The sequence below is a fragment of the Paramormyrops kingsleyae genome, chromosome 17, assembly GCF_048594095.1.
Source record: "Paramormyrops kingsleyae isolate MSU_618 chromosome 17, PKINGS_0.4, whole genome shotgun sequence".
In the NCBI taxonomy this organism is placed as follows: Eukaryota; Metazoa; Chordata; class Actinopteri; order Osteoglossiformes; family Mormyridae; genus Paramormyrops; species Paramormyrops kingsleyae.
This window is the reverse complement of record NC_132813.1, coordinates 1,885,697-1,901,281: the sequence shown is the minus strand read 5'-3', so window position 1 is coordinate 1,901,281 and position 15,585 is coordinate 1,885,697. Positions and strand designations below refer to the sequence as shown.

The 15,585-nt window shown below is 47.1% G+C and overlaps 2 protein-coding genes across 4 annotated transcripts; one reads left to right on the top strand and one right to left on the bottom strand.

Moving 5' to 3' along the window:
- The first annotated feature begins 331 nt into the window (after positions 1-331).
- Positions 332-6,074, top strand: LOC111851013 (T-lymphocyte activation antigen CD80). 3 transcript variants are annotated; one of them, XM_072701516.1, is made up of 8 exons: positions 332-623; positions 1,584-1,615; positions 2,352-2,398; positions 2,952-3,029; positions 3,386-3,646; positions 4,278-4,409; positions 4,507-4,570; positions 5,004-6,074. In XM_072701516.1, coding segments are annotated over exons 2-8 (609 nt in total). In that variant the 5' UTR covers positions 332-623; positions 1,584-1,589; the 3' UTR covers positions 5,005-6,074. The 3 variants fall into 3 exon arrangements, with proteins under 3 accessions (XP_072557617.1, XP_072557615.1, XP_072557616.1); XM_072701514.1 differs by having other exon boundaries at positions 336-623; positions 2,952-3,275; XM_072701515.1 differs by having other exon boundaries at positions 339-623; positions 2,952-3,275; positions 4,507-4,533.
- A 387-nt stretch (positions 6,075-6,461) lies between these two features.
- On the bottom strand, positions 6,462-10,207 carry fzd4 (frizzled class receptor 4). Its single transcript, XM_023792366.2, has 2 exons — positions 9,685-10,207; positions 6,462-8,992 (listed from the first exon to the last, which is right to left on the bottom strand). Exons 1-2 carry the CDS (start codon positions 9,937-9,939, stop codon positions 7,661-7,663), a joined length of 1,587 nt encoding a protein of 528 aa, XP_023648134.1. The 5' UTR covers positions 9,940-10,207; the 3' UTR covers positions 6,462-7,660.
- Positions 10,208-15,585: the final 5,378 nt, after the last annotated feature.

Genomic DNA, 15,585 nt, shown 5'->3' with positions numbered 1-15,585 from the left:
TACCCCAAACATAAACGAACTTGTTGCCAAGCATCCAGCTCTGACAGAATGGCATAAGAGGAAAGAAAATGGAATGTTTTGATTTGTTATTATTTTAACTTTCACTTAAAAGCACAATTTTTATTTATATTTTCGGGGTTTTTTGCAGCATATTCAAATTTTGAATTTGTATAATTTTGTCGGGAGACATTTTTATGGAGAGCAAAATATTTTAAGTTGTTTTAAGTTTGTTTATTTATTTTGGAATAATAATGTATCCTGCCTGTTTCGATTCATATTTATGTTCAAAAAACGTTTAGTTCAAAAAGTGTTTATCCTGTTCGTCCCGCGACCTAAAGTGTGCTTTGAGTTTTGGCCCCCTGTGCGATTGAGTTTGACACCCCTGAAATCAGGCATATGTCATACTGACAGAGCAGTAACTATGGCACAATGCCATCCGTAAGCTTTCGCCAAAACCGAAGAGTCTCTGCGTGCCGTGGTTATCTAAGAGTTATTGTGATGTTTGAAAAGCGAAACTAAATGTAAGTGCCGAACTTCCGGAATAAAAAGCCCCGCCTTTACGAAAAAAAAGGATCCGTATATCGTCATTTTTGCATTACAGAACACAGCGGCAACAGGGCACGGTAAGGACGGCTGGCTATTCTAGTCTTTATTGCTTTGTAATCGACTTAGGATCATGTGGCTATATTGTCTTATTAGATCTTCCTAACCTGTAAGTGTTATTATTATTATTAGTAGTAGTATTATATTTTTTGCATGGAAGATGTGCCTTTGACCAGCAGAAGGGAAATATAGGAACCGTTTTGGGACAGAAACACAAATTCGGGAGTTGATAAAAAAGAAATGTTTCACCATCCATAAAGATGAAGATATGGACAGCATATTCCCACATGATGGTGATATAAGAACAGATCTACAAAACGGCAGACTCGACTTCGTTTCTGGAGGCATAAACTCACACCTGGACACAAGACAATATAACGCTTTAAAGAGTAACTTTTTCCGCTTATTTTGGGCACTGGGGGCTTTAGGTAGGGATCATGTGAAGCGCTTTGAGACAATGTAATGTTGTGAAAATGCGCTATACAAATAAAATTGAACTGAATTGAACTGAATTTTGACTATCGGGACGGCGCGCATAATACGGCAATCTCGTCATTCAGGGGATTTCGCGTTGAAAACGGAAGGTTTTTATGGAAGATGGTTAAATCAGGAATCGGGACTTTGGGTCCAGAATGCAAAACTTAAGCTTAGATCGCGTAGCTGAATAAATGCAAGAAAAATAACAGCGTGTAAAATGCACGCGGAAATGACCGCTAGAATCAAGCAGCCCGTGTGAATCAGTGTTATTTTGTTATATTTATGACTGTTGGCTGGGTGTCACTCCATTGACTCCTCGATCAAAGGCGTTTTTCTATCTTCGCACCGTGCCCGCGTACTGTACCCGTTTCACGGCTCTCCTTCAAACTGGTTTCGGTGCCGCTGGGACTTTCCCTCAAGCCGGCCGACTCCCAGGGCAGTAAGATAGCCTTTAAAATGTGTCTTTTTTACTCTTATTTGACTACATTTGTATTTTCTTATAGGAAACCATGGCGTCGCAAAGTTTATGCTATACGTAAGTATTTAAAGGCAACATCTAAGTGAATCGTTTAGTTTCAAGACATTGTTTATTGGTTTACATTGATTACTACTGTTATTATGCTACATATTATGTTATCAAACAGTGAGAGTTGAGGCCCTTGTCTTAAAGTGCCCCTACTGAAAAATCCTAAGGGTGAAATCAAGCCCAATTCCTGGTGGTTTTCATTCAAACTCTGGCTTCACTGATCCAAACAGTAGTTCTGTAATATCTGTACTCTTTATTTATACAACAGGAGCAAAATAAGTTTTTTCCTTTTGGCAACAGTTACTTGAAACTGTCTAACAGGGATGGTCCCTCTGGAGAGACGCCCCAAATATGCCACCTGACAGCCTTGCTAATTCATTCTCCGTTATTAAAACTATGGTAACGACCTATTGATATGAGGACATGAGATTTGCTTTAAAGTTCAATGACTTTATTGACCAGTGTCTTAAGATGTGTCTTGAGGAGATCTCGCAGGACGGCCTTGGGAAGCGTCTTCAGCATTCCTCCTGCCAGGCCAATCTGCATGACTTAGGTTTATTACTTACTATTGTCCTGTTTAACTGTCAGTGTTTCTGCTGGTGCGACTACCAGAGGAGAGGGATGCAGCTCAGGCACCATAATGAACCTGTGCCAGCCCCGTGGGCCTGTGCCAGCCCCGTGGGCCTGTGCGGACCCCAGGGACAGCAGCCTTCACTCACTCTGAACCTCTGTTCCTCCTTCCTAGATGCCAGATGATGCTCATCGTCTTTGTGCTACTAGCGGCGGATACTGGTACGTGTCACATGACTGCTTGTAATATGGTTCGGGAACATGACGGCCTTCACCTCAGCAGATCACGGTGCATCCGTGCCCACTTCTGCCCGCAGGAGCACATGCACAGTCAGGCAAAAGAATAACACCCTCAGGACCCTCCCAGGAGGAAATGCCACATGCATTTTGGGTTCATGCTGAACACAAGCCCTTAACCCTCATCCCCAGACACATTAAAGGCGTAGGTGTTTCATGTCACACCCTAATGAACTTTCACTTCAGCTGATCCATACTGTTCCTTTAAAAGAACAGGGACCGAAAAATCGACTCAGATCTTACCGTAATGACCCATCGCACAGAAATCCCCAGCCGTCTTATCGACAGTCACAAAGCTGCCACAAAACTCTTCTTACATTCAGGAGGGAGAAATTACAGAAATGAGTGTTCCACGTCAGGTTTTCGTTCCACACTACAGATTTGGATTGTATGAAGTCAAAGGGAAACTGACGCGGGCGTGACGTCAGCACAGGGGGTCACGCTGACCCTCCCGTGTGTCTCTCTGCATGTTCCACAGGATCGTCGGCCTCAGTTGTGGAGATCCACAAAGAAGTGGGGGGTACAGCCACGTTCACGTGCCCCAGCGATGGGAGAGGTGATCCTGAGTTCGTGTACTTGCAGAAGGAAGTCGGCAAGCCTTCAGATATGATCTTTGTGAATGGCTTCCACGCTCAGAAACCGGTTGAAATGCCAGCCATTTATAAGAACCGTTCGCATGTGGACAGCAATAGTAGGCAAGTGATTCTGTGGGACCTGAGTCCTGCCGACGAGGGCCTGTATGATTGTGTAGTCCGGATTGACAGCCATACAAGCGAGATAAAGTACAATCTCACAATCACAGGTAACTGCTGGCCTGTCTACTCCTGTGTTTGCCTCCCGCTTTCTGATTGGTGGACGAGTGACTGTGCCCACCCCAGTGTACTCAAGCTCCCTACTTATCCCTACCCACAGCCAACTACAGCCAACCCCAGCTGATGGAGATCCACAATGGCAGCACATGCAATGTCACATGCTCCAGTAATGGGGGCTACCCGCAGTCCGAAATGGAGATGGTCCTCGTGCCCAATGTACCCGGGGCCACGGTGACCAAGCAGATTATGGAGGACCCAGTCACCGGGCTCTTCAGCGTGTCCAGCACCATCACGCTGAACGTCTCCCAGCCGCTGAGTGTCACCTGCATCGTGGGAAACCTCAGCTCAGTGCTGAATGTCCGTGAGTGCTGGTGGGAGGGGGTGGGGCTTAGCCCCCATATCCTGCATTTTCATACTTTGCTTCAATCGTGGGGACACAGCTGAGCTCAACCCACTGGAAATGAATGAAATAAGAGGATGTGAGCCGAATCGCAGTGACCGGTGACGCACTGCAGCCCAGGCACAGCACAGCCCTGGTGTAGTGCCTCGTTCCACCAGCCCCCCCGAGGCCGCTAGACACCACAGCACAGCGGCGCTGAGTAATAAACTGACTCCACGGTTCCCGTTGTAAATTATGCAGAACAAAAGCACCGAACGGCACAGGCCGCACAGACAGGCACCCTGACCACAAGGGGGCGCTGCAGCAAGCGCAGCTTGGCCGAAGGCTGGCCCATTTCCCACCATGCATCTGTGCTTTGACCCGCGGCCCGTACACACTTCCCCAAGGACAGAAAGCCTGAAGCTTCCGCCAGAGCCCAGCTGTATATAATTTCAATTATTTTCATCAGAGAAAACCCTCATTTCCGGTTCCTCTAAATTCTAATTGGACAGAGGGAAGCCCACATCCTGTAATTTAGTTACTTTGAATTAAGTGACTGCATTTGTTATACCGTGTTTCTTGTCGTAACTCACCGATTATTTCTTATAATCAGATCAGATAATCGACCCGCCGCAGCCGGACAGCATCATCATCATCGTCGCATGTGTGCTGGTCAGTGTCCTTTTCATTGTCGCCTTGGCAGTGGTGCTCCAGAGGAGGAGATGTTCCCGCAACGGGAGCCTAGGTTTGTGAGCCCACCCCGTTTTCTGAATGAACATCAGCATTGACCTTCAAAAACAAAATTCCGCTCTGATCTCAACATTCTCAAACTTTAATTTCAGATGTGATATATTCGGCAGCCCAAAGGAGTGAGTATCAGACCCCTGGTTCTCTCCAGACAAGCTGGTGAATCCTCTTCCTGTTCACTGGGGGTTACTGTAGTACATAGAGGGAGGGGGCACAGCCTGCTAAAGGGGGGGGGGGTAGTAAGCAAAATGCCCAGTGAAGTTCGCTTTGGATAAAGATGTGAGCTGAAGTGACTCAGCGAGGGAATATCAGACCTTAAGGCTCTCAGGAATGTGTTTAAGACACAATACCTCAGGTTCTAGGAGCAGGTGACAAACCCAAACCAGAGTTATGCCCAACAGATCCTGTTGGGAAAAAGCAGATGATCCTGTCAGGATATGCCAGTGGGAACGCTGGGGTGACAGCATTGTGATTGGTGGGTCACATCAGCACACAACATAGGGTCAGACTGCTGCCTTTATGGGTATCTGGACGTGGACGGAACATTCCGGATTTACTTACGTTGTTTCTCTCTGTTCATCTCGCTCACCAGAATGATGCCACCCATCTGATGTGGACTAGCACTTCAACTGTCCTAGAGGGGGAGAGGAGAGGCCCTCGCACAGAAGACATGCGGATACACCCTGGTGCGCAAGTGCTGATGAATCTAACGATTCGGGATCATCGCTGACTGCACAAGGCTTCTCTCGGGCAGCCAAACCATGATCTGCTGATTCCCCACCGCACTGTCTGTGTATGAATATGTATATGTCTGTATATTTTGATATACATATATGTTGCATAGCACTTTGTATGGAAATTCTGTTACCTCAGGCCAGATACTATGTTATTTTTTTGTGTTAAATTAACAGGGAACAGATTTGGGTGGGGGGGGGGATGTGCTGGTCTGAGGTGGTTGAACTACTGATGGCATCAGTATCTTTCCTAAAGCACCTCAGGGTAATATCTGTGGGTGCATGTATATCTGTCCATCTTCCCACCCGGCACAGGCTTGGGGGGGGGGGCTGCTTGCTGTCCCAGGCATGCATTTATGCATGTATATGTATATTGAAATGACCTTCAGAAGGTTGTTATAAAGGGGTGCTATGTGGGGGGGGGGGTGTGGGTGGTGGTTTGTTCTCTCTGTACATGTGCAATGGCTGCGTACAAACCAGTGTCTCCCGAATGAGCCTTCTCTGATTATCCAGATGAAGGCATTCTGATGATCCTGCAGCGCCACCTGCAGGACGTGTCTCCCACCGGCCCGCCGCAGCGCCGGGTCTTTGGGGAGACAGCGACACCGTGATTCATGCGGTTATCGCATGCCGGCCTCGGTTCTCAAGGGTGAAGCTGATTTGGCCAAGGCAGCCATTTCAGCTTCCTACAAAACTGGGCTTTACCTTTGAATGTACGCTAAAGAAGCATTTACCCATATGTTTATGTGCCTGCTTCATGAATTTAACTTGAACTCTATGTTTTTAATACTAGGATTCATCCTATTTTTCTAACAAAAAAAAAGAAAAAAAATTTAAAATATTTATACTGTTGTCCTGAGATCTACAGTACAACTTTCCATATGAAAACCATGTTTTTTCGCTATTAAAGTTTATTTTTAATTTTAAAATGTATCGAGTGGGTTTCATGCAGTCGTTTTACGAGGTGCGTTTCCCCAGCACAGACCGCTTTGATGTGGTCCTGAGTCCTACGCTCGGCATCTGTAGTAATTACATTTGTACACGAGAGGGCAGTCGCAGCACACAGAAACGCCACCGCATCAAAAACAACGGTAAATAGATGCTAACCGGAAATTTTTAAATAATTTAATCTCATTTGGCTGCAATTGACAATTATTAAGCATATATTAGCAGAATCATTAGAAATTCGCCAAACGCATTGTAATTGTAATAACCAAATTTCAGTATCTAAAACAAAAGGTTTTTACTTCTATGTACACGTTTTCCATATCGCTACTCCATCATACCTATTAACAGGAAAACTCAACACAGAGCAATTTAAAAACAAAAAGTTTAATTTTTTTTCTTCTGATACAAAAGTGTTCTTAAATAAGGCAGAACTAAGAAGTTTTTTTCTTAGTTTGTACAAAGATAAATTAGCATTTTATAATACAGTAATAACAAAACGCCTGTTTTAAAAAAATATTTTAAAGTACTTCACTGTGTCCCAGCCTAGGAATTGCTAACTCCCTAAAATGTACTTGTCCCTGGACCCTTAAAAATGATTTTTTTCTGAGTTACATACATTCAAAGGGCTAACAGAAAAGCCCTTTCAGGGATTGCAGAGCTACTCAGTGCCCTTGAGTTCATCACCCACATAACTGCGGCGTGTGCTGAACCTTCGCCCCTCACTGCCGTCAGTTTCCTGCGACATGTAGCATGTGCTACGATTCCGCATTCGAGCTCTTCGAGATTCCACCAAAACAAGATCACTAGACAGCTCAGGAGGACCCTGCGGGGGACATTTCAATTTATGATAAAAAAATAATGGTTTGATTCTCCGCAGTCTCTGCGTCTCTAACCTCGAAAACACACTAAAACAAGAGCTAGTGCACTGAGAAAAATAAGACTTAAACAGGATTCATGGAGGATGAATGGAAACACTTTTAAAATGCATTTTCTCACCTTTGTGAGCAAAATAACCCGTCCAAATAGCTGAGGACCAAACTTTAAAAAGTGAGACTCTTCTCCAAGCACCATTGTAGTTCAGCTCCTGCGTCTGAGCTTGGAATCAGCACAGCTTAAAATTGAGGGGGATCATCCCCCGTCCAGCCACACCCCCCTCCGCGGGCCCGATGCGAGCGCTCTGACGCTGTCTTTCCACACTGCACTTCTCTTTCATAAGACATCTGCGCTACCACTGTCCAGTGTACGGTTCATTTAAAAACACAAGAACGGAAACTAAGAACAAAGTACTCTTAAAAATGCATAAGGAGGGACCGAGGCATCACACAACCGCCATCCCGTGACTGCTGTCCAGCTCCGCTGTCGCAGGGCGGCTGGAGGACGGCACCCCCAAGTGGAGCCCGTCAAACCTGCGCAGGAGGCCTCGTGCGTCACTTGGGCTGCCCGCGACCCGCTGCCAGCGTGTGGGGGGCCTGTGCTCGCGTCCCAGCTCCTCCTGCAGTCCCTTGCCTTGGGGAGGGTCCTGAGAACCACACCCCCCCACCCTCAGCTCCAGGCCATTTCTGCATCCTCACACCACCGTCTCGCTGCCCTTGACCGGCTTGACCCAGCCACCGGGCCTGCCCCCCCTCTTGGTCCTGCCCGAGCCGACCAGCCGGCCGGAACACTTCTGCCAGGTGTGCAGCGTCTTGGCTGACCAGACCCACATGCCCGACGTGATGCCCACCAGCAGCGACATGAAGATCTTCAGCATCTCCACTGCCAGGTACGAGTCATGCGCCGAGCGCCGGAAGTCGCCCCAGTTGGAGATCTCGTAGAAGTAGCAGGCGACCACGCAGCTGGCCGGCACCATGTAGAGAACGGAGAAAACGCCAATCTTCACCATCAGTCGCTCTAGTTTATCCGTCTTGGTGCCGTCCTTCTGCAGGTTGGAGCGGATCTTGAAGAGCGCCATCAGGCCGGCGCCAATAAAGAGAGTGCCGACCACCAAGTACGTGAAGAGTGGCGCCACCACAAAGCCCGTCAGGGCGTCCACGTGCTGGTTGCCCACATAGCAGAGCCCCGTGAGATCATCAGCGTCCACCAGCCGCATGATCAGCACCACGATGGTCTTGACGGCCGGGATGGCCCAGGCGGCGATGTGGAAGTAGGAGCTGTGCATCTCAATGGCCTCGTGGCCCCACTTCAGGCCGGCCGCCAGGAACCAGGTGAGCGTGAGCACCACCCACCAGATGGAGCTGGCCATGCCGAAGAAGTACATGAGGAGGAAGACGATGGCGCAGCCCGTGTTCTTGAGGCCCTCCTGGATGAGCACGGGGACGGCGGCCTCGTCCAGGTCGCAGGAGGTGCGCTCGCGGCCCAGCGTCAGCCGCACGATGAAGGCCACGCTGTAGATGTTGTAGCACATGCTGAGGAAGATGATGGGCCGCTCGGGGTAGGAGAAGCGCGAGGAGTCGATGAGGAAGGTAAGCACAGTGAAGGCGGTGGACAGGAAGCAGAGGACGGCCCAGACGGCCATCCAGACGTCAGCGAAGAGCTTGGTCTGGCGTGGGTAGAGCCCGGCGTCATAGCCACACTGCAGCACACAGCTCATGCTGCGCTTCGCCCAGGTGTACTGCTCTGGGCTGGAGCCCAGGGCGTGGCACTCCTCCTCCATTGGCTGCAGGGTGCGGATGGTGTGGTACGGGGGGTCCTCATCCCCCGGGCCCTCCATGCACATGTGGTTCTGGTCGTTCTGCGGCGGGAAGAGGCTGCAGTTGAGGAGCTCGGGCCACGCGAAGCCGAACTCCGTCAGCACGGGGAGGCACTTGCGCTTGACGGACTGGCACATGCTGCTGCAGGGCCCGATGGGGATGGGAACCTTGTCGGTGCACATGGGCACATAAACCGCGCACAGGAAGAACTGTGGAAGAACGTGAGAGGAGACGGAGCGTCAGAAGCCGCTCGATCCAAGGAGGCACAAACCCAGCAAATTATACCTACGAAAAAGAGAAGACGACTAAAACTAAAACTTAATACAAATAGATTTAAATTAATTAATTACCCTATCATAAAGCATAGCGCAAATTTCTATATCCAGACTTAAGACGCTTTTGTGCAACATTGCACCCTGTCTTCAAATTACCGGCATATAAGCAAAAAAAATGCGTTTTTATATCCGCTGTTTAAGTAAACAAGGTAAATTGCTAAGGTAAAAACAGTGATAAGCGAAGTAGGCAAGCGTACAGCGAAGGGACAGGTACAGGAATAAGGTGTCGAATAAACGCTAGTGTGCGCTGGGTTTCGCGCTGGAAATAGGAAACGTCGGATTTTCACAGCGGTCGCACTGGGTTTACATCCATAACCACCGCAGGAAATTGCTACAAGAAACTGCTGAGCTTTAAGGGCTCCCTTAAATAAGAGCAAATATATACCTACAAAACCATGTCCGGGACTCAAAAACTGTGTTGATACCGCGGTCTACCTTTCCTCTTAAAAACACTAAAGCATGTATAACTGCTATAATCACATTACATTTTATTGCGTGACCAGGGATACATGAACAGCCAACAAAAAAAATCACAATTTCGGGAAAGCTAATTAAGACGAACAGACCCTGAGCTGACTGGAGCAGCCGTACTGGATGAGCGGGGTAAAAGTTGTCAGCTGTAACTCTGCGTCCGACTGCAACACGTTTCCCACCAGGTTGGGCATCTTTGTCACGTTGTATCCCAGATCCTGACACATAGATATCCGGATAGGATCGCAGGTCATCTCGTCCTCGTCCCCGAAAGCGTCCGCAAGCACCGAGTGGTCGCACAGGAGTGTCAGCAAAAGCAGCACGATATCCAGACCCCAAATCCCATGCATTTTTACAGGCTGTAAATCCCAGTGTCTTAAAAATTACTCGCGGACGGTCTTGCGTCCAGAAAACAAACGTTTGTCCCTGCAGTGTAAGCCAAAAGCAGGACTATGTGGAACAAAAATAAAATGCAGGAAAAAATCTTTGTAGATCGGCGTATCCTACAGCAGCAGTGTACTGTCGATAAGCACCAAAACTTTATTTTGAGGGAAAAACAGAAGGCTTCTGCATAGCGAGTCCTACCAGCGCTCGGGCGATCGCCGCGGTTTCTGGGTTACCTCCCCAGCTTAGTTTGGTAAAGAAGCGACTTGGAGCGACTCTCCCACCGCGGAGTCCAGCCAATGAGGCTCAGCTGGTCCCGGGCGGGGGCGGGACTCCGGCCGCCCCTAGTCGCACTCTCACCCCAGAGATTTGTGTGTTTACACGTTCACGGACATTTGCACCACAAATATCATATGCATGGGTTATACAATGCGTTCATCATATAAACATCACTGCGCCGGCGGGGGCACAATTTATTTTATACCACTATCCCAGTTCCGAATGGCCCCGTATCGCCCTGTAGCCTGTTACGAAGTAAGCATAATCGAATATTTATAAAATTTTTAACAATCTAGTTATAATTGGTCGTTATGAGTGCGAAAATTCATTTCACGTGTCACGAGCAATTGAGTCTGTTTATAATTTCAGCACTCTATCAGAAACTTTTAGATTTGGCCCCTTTAATGTAGCCGTGTTTTTATTTACTCTTCTGCCCTGACACGAGTATTCCCGAGTTCAGATAAACTACAGAGCAGGTATACAAAACAGACAAGGGCGTTTACATTTGCCTGAGATAAATCACTGTCGGACACGCCGTACGCCTCCTTCTTTTAATTCACATCAACATGTTGAAAAGAACCCCACCCCCACCCCCCCGGCCGCCCAAAGGACGTAATAGGTCTGCTTTGCCCTAAAATAAGCACACCGATGTATTTTGGTGCAAAGGCGACCTCTGCATCCCTCTCGCTTGATTGAATTCTCCTGCTATCAGCGCACGCAAAGGTCAATGAAGATAAATTAGCAAAAGCCTGGAAACGATGCTCTGATGTTTCTCTGATCTGACCTCACTCGGGACCCTCCTCTGCAGCAAGGGCCTGGAAAGCACGAAAAGTAGCTATTACTGATGGTCCGAAGAGCCAAATCGTTATATATATCGATAAACAAAGCGCTACTCCAGTAACAGAGCGCCATGCAAAAGTATGACCAACATGCATTTTTTGTTTCAAATTAACATTGGCTTTTATTATGTTTCAGATTTACATGGAGAAATTCTACATAGAAATGTGATAACTCTCAGGTTGTCCAATCCATATTTCTCTGCAGCCCGTCATTACTATTGGTCCAAGAACAATTCCCCGCAGGATCGTTTGGCCGGAGAGTGACACCAACACCCTGTCCGCCGCTTTCTGTGCCCGGTACTGCCTTTCAGCTGCGACCATATTCTGTCAGTGGATCTTTTCATTTTAATTCTTAATTCCTATCAGACGTGACTTTAACATTAATATTTTAAATACACCATTTTGAGGCATCAGAACAATAATGACAACAACATTAACCTATTATCCTCGGAGAGACAATACAATTACAACGTGGTGATGAGGAATTGATTTGCTAATGTCAGATACGAAGTCCCGAATGGGAATCGTTTACTCCAATAAATCTCCCTCTCGCTCCTGTTCTGCCTATGCGTAAGTACTTTTTAGCCAGTGAACAAAGATAATCTCGGTGGTCTGCAGATCAAACAGGCTGTAGAGCCGTCGAGCGCTTAATTAAAACGGTCTAATCAACAGGCTGTCTTCCGTGTTAACTGTGGGGGGAGGCCGCAACCAACCTCTCAGGAGCCCTTGTGCAAATTTACTCTTGGGATGGTGATCGAATAACGTAGGGGGTCTGGCGGATGATGTTTGCTACAAAGGCAGCTCTCATTCAGGCTGCTCGGTTACCAGTGGGAGGAACAGATTACCCGATTGACCAGGCTCTGAAGTCGCATCCACCTTCCCCAGAGACCAAGGGGGGCAGAACGAGATTCAAGTATCCGAATTCCCCTGGATCCCTGTGTGTTTGTGTCCGTGAGAGAAGAGTAGATATGCGTCCTGGCTGGGGTTTAGCCGCGATAGACTTTGGAACGTCGTCTATATTAAAGAAGAAAAATGAAAACTACAGCGCGCTTTCAAATAGAGGAAGAGTTTAAAAGTTATTTTGTTTAATTTCCATGTAGGACAGATGTTACCGAATGTGACCCAGGATTGTCTTTACAGTTCATTTTTAAATAAATGTAATTGATCGTTACAATGCAATATACAGTGAAATATGTATAAATTCGTTAACACTTTACTTGATGGGGCACAAATACTTAGTAATAACTCAGTTACTACTTAAGTACAAATCATGAACAAACATAGTTGCTACTTGAGATAAAAGATGCGTCACGATTCATCAAAGATGAATAAACTTCAGATGAGTATATATAACTAAGAATGTTTGCGGTTAATTATTACATAGGTAATAGTATGACTAAGCCTACATTATTTGTGCCCGTCAAGTAAAGTGTTACCATTAACTCTTTACACCCTACTGAAAGGTTAAGATTTATATAGGATATGCACCCTCCCTATTTTACGACAGAAATACTTCCCAAAATATCAAGTGCGGCAGATGAAGCGTACACCAGCCGTGAGATGTAAAACGAGGTTTATGTGATTGTTTTAAGAAGTCGGGGAAGGCGAGGCGTCCGGTTGCACGGTGTGTCTGTGAGTGAGCGTGATACACGGATCCGATAGCCTCGGAATGAGCTGCGGCAGCGCTTCCTCGCGGCTTTGGTAGCCTCGGTTAATCTTTAAATGACAGCGCGCCCTGTGATAGCTCCCTCTCACCGCCCTCATTCTCGGAAATAAATTTGGCCGTGTTGAAGTCTTAACTGCATCTGACATACGTAGGACATCCATATTTTTGCGCTGACAGACACATGACATTTCATCCGGCCCTTTAGTCAGTAGAAAGTTATGCCGTTAATACCGCGGTTTTCGGTTGAAATCCGAGTAGGTCACTTGTAATTTATCTTCGGTTTACTTATGATTCAATTAAGAAATACACAGGATCATCGTTCAAGCGTAAGCCTCAACCAAATATTAAATTTGAACCATGCTAAAAACATACAGGCTTACTTTTTAATGTAGCCTATAATCAAACATTAAAAAAAACACAAGGATATAATCCAATTCTCTCCTTTCTTCGTGACATACGAAATGAATGTGACCGTTTAAAAGTGTAAAACTTATTTCCATCCGTCCTCCAGGCGTTTATGCGGGACTGGCTGCGTGCATGCGGCACAGCTAGGTCAGGGGTGCACGCTGCAAACTCGTCTCAGAATACAAACCATGCGCGATTTGGAGACGCCGATAAGCCAAAAATGGAAACGAAATATCCAGAAGAAACTCGCGCATCATAAGACGAAAATGCAAACATGGCAACACTCACATAAAGGCACGGGGAAGCAGCGAGCACACATACTAACACAAGCGAATCCCTAGCGTGGTGTTTATTCCGCAGGCTGGGTGTATAATTAGTGTTGGGGTTTGATTTATTCTTATATCAAACGGTTAAAATTGGACTCCGCTGTATATAATGTGGGCTTCCAAACATGTGTTTACTTGATCATCGGATTAAATGTCAAAGGCCGCTGTGTCCTGCAGTAACCCCCACTGCCACACTTTGCGCGGTGCTACTGTACAGTTTGAAACCCGTTCAACCAGCTCGCAACCGGAGTGTCCTTTTGATTTTAGCCCCTTGTATTATATCGTAGTATAAATGTAAAGTAGTATTTTTAAATGACCTTTGGTGTTAATGCTACATTCATCTACAAAACAATAGGTCATTCTTTTTCCACAATACGGGACCTTGTAGAACACTTACCGCAGACTCTGCACTAGATGGTGTCGATCAGGGGTCGGGATTGTGGTGTTAATACGATGCTTAACTGTCGTAAATGAGTCTGTTTTACAATGTAACGCTCATTATCGGCCACTGCTTTTGAGAACCATTATGTTGAGATCTTTAAAGCTGTGGGAAGATGTAATAGTTTACATACAGCCTTCCTCGTCAGGTCTACTTCTAAGCCTGAACGATGAATTTGATGCAAGGAACAGATAGTTACATTTAAGTTGGGTATGCGATTCAAATACTTGCCACTCTGGGTTGGGGACGTACATCGATGTGTGTTTTCACGTACAATATTTTATTAAAAGTAATGCAAGCGCGTGCCCATTCCTGACCAGTCGGCATTTTTATGCACCTGCAGATATTTTCGGCGTTTGTGCGGCCCTGCCTGGCAGCTGCCCATGGAGGGGACGCGGAGCTGGGCTGCCAGTGACCACAGGGACAATGCCCCCCCGCCCATTAGCTATTCTGGCCCCACCGCTCACAGCTTGACCCACTTACAGCAAGTGAGAATGTGCGACTGATCAGATAGCTGGAGTAGGGGGGACTTTTGGGAGGGGGCATGGAAATGGTCTGTCAGCTCTGGGCTGATGGTTGTGGAGTAATTTTGTCAATTGGGAGAAACAGCTGTAGATTCTGCAGACGCATTCATTGGAGTGAAATGGATTTTAGAAACATGTTTAAAATGTCTGTAGCATGTCTACCAGAAAAAATATCCAAGTTTCTTTAAAAAAATGCACTATTGACCTCTTAGGGAAATGGAGCCAAAACTGGCCTGTCTTTGGTAATGTAGAATGTGACCGTTCTCAGGAGACAGGGAATGGATTGTTGATTTAAAATACCATCTTCCTGTTTTTTTCTCAAATTCTAAGAATGGAGGGAGCCCCCTAGGGGTGGGGTAACTCTGGTCTCCCACATTAAAATCAGCAGTCCAGAGCTAATCTCACTTACAGTTAGTGAATGTCCATTTAGTTCTGGTTCTGGTTGCAGGCCGTACAATGGTGCAGAAGTTGAAGTCGATTCCAAGCACCTGCAGGCTGTCAGGGTCACGTATTAATGGGCGCTTTTATGCTGAGAATTTGAACAAAAGGCATTTAAACCAAAACCAACCTTTGAAAGTGTGAGTTTAATGGTTGGCACCGAGTGCGACTCTAAATGATACACAGCATAGGCCAGAGCCTCCCCATGTGAGGCCGGATCAGGTGACCGGCACCCCGGCGCATTGTGTGCTACCTGCCCCCCCCCCCCCCCCCGCGTACGTAATTATCACCTGTTACAGGAGCGGCCGGCCCACACTTGCAGCAAATCACAGCCTTCACAGTGGGGAAGATTTTTCTCCTGTTTGTCTTGGAGCTGTTTATGCCAACAAACATCTGTCTGACAGGGAGACGTAAAGCAGAAGCGAGGCCCACAGAGGCGCGCGAAGACAGCACGATATTTATCCTGACGAGCCGCGATCGGCAGCCAAAGTCAACTGTCTGATGGGGGCGCGAGATCCGGCGGGGCGGAGCGCCACCTGACTCTACGGCTAATTCCTGGAGTGTAATTACACCGCATTGATGTGAGTCTTTGTTAAGAGTCCCGATGATCTCTGACTGACCTGCCACCAGCTCTCAGGGAGCTCAGTGCCGATTCACGTCCCTCTGCAAGCGCGTCCCGGTCCCGAGAGCCGTCAG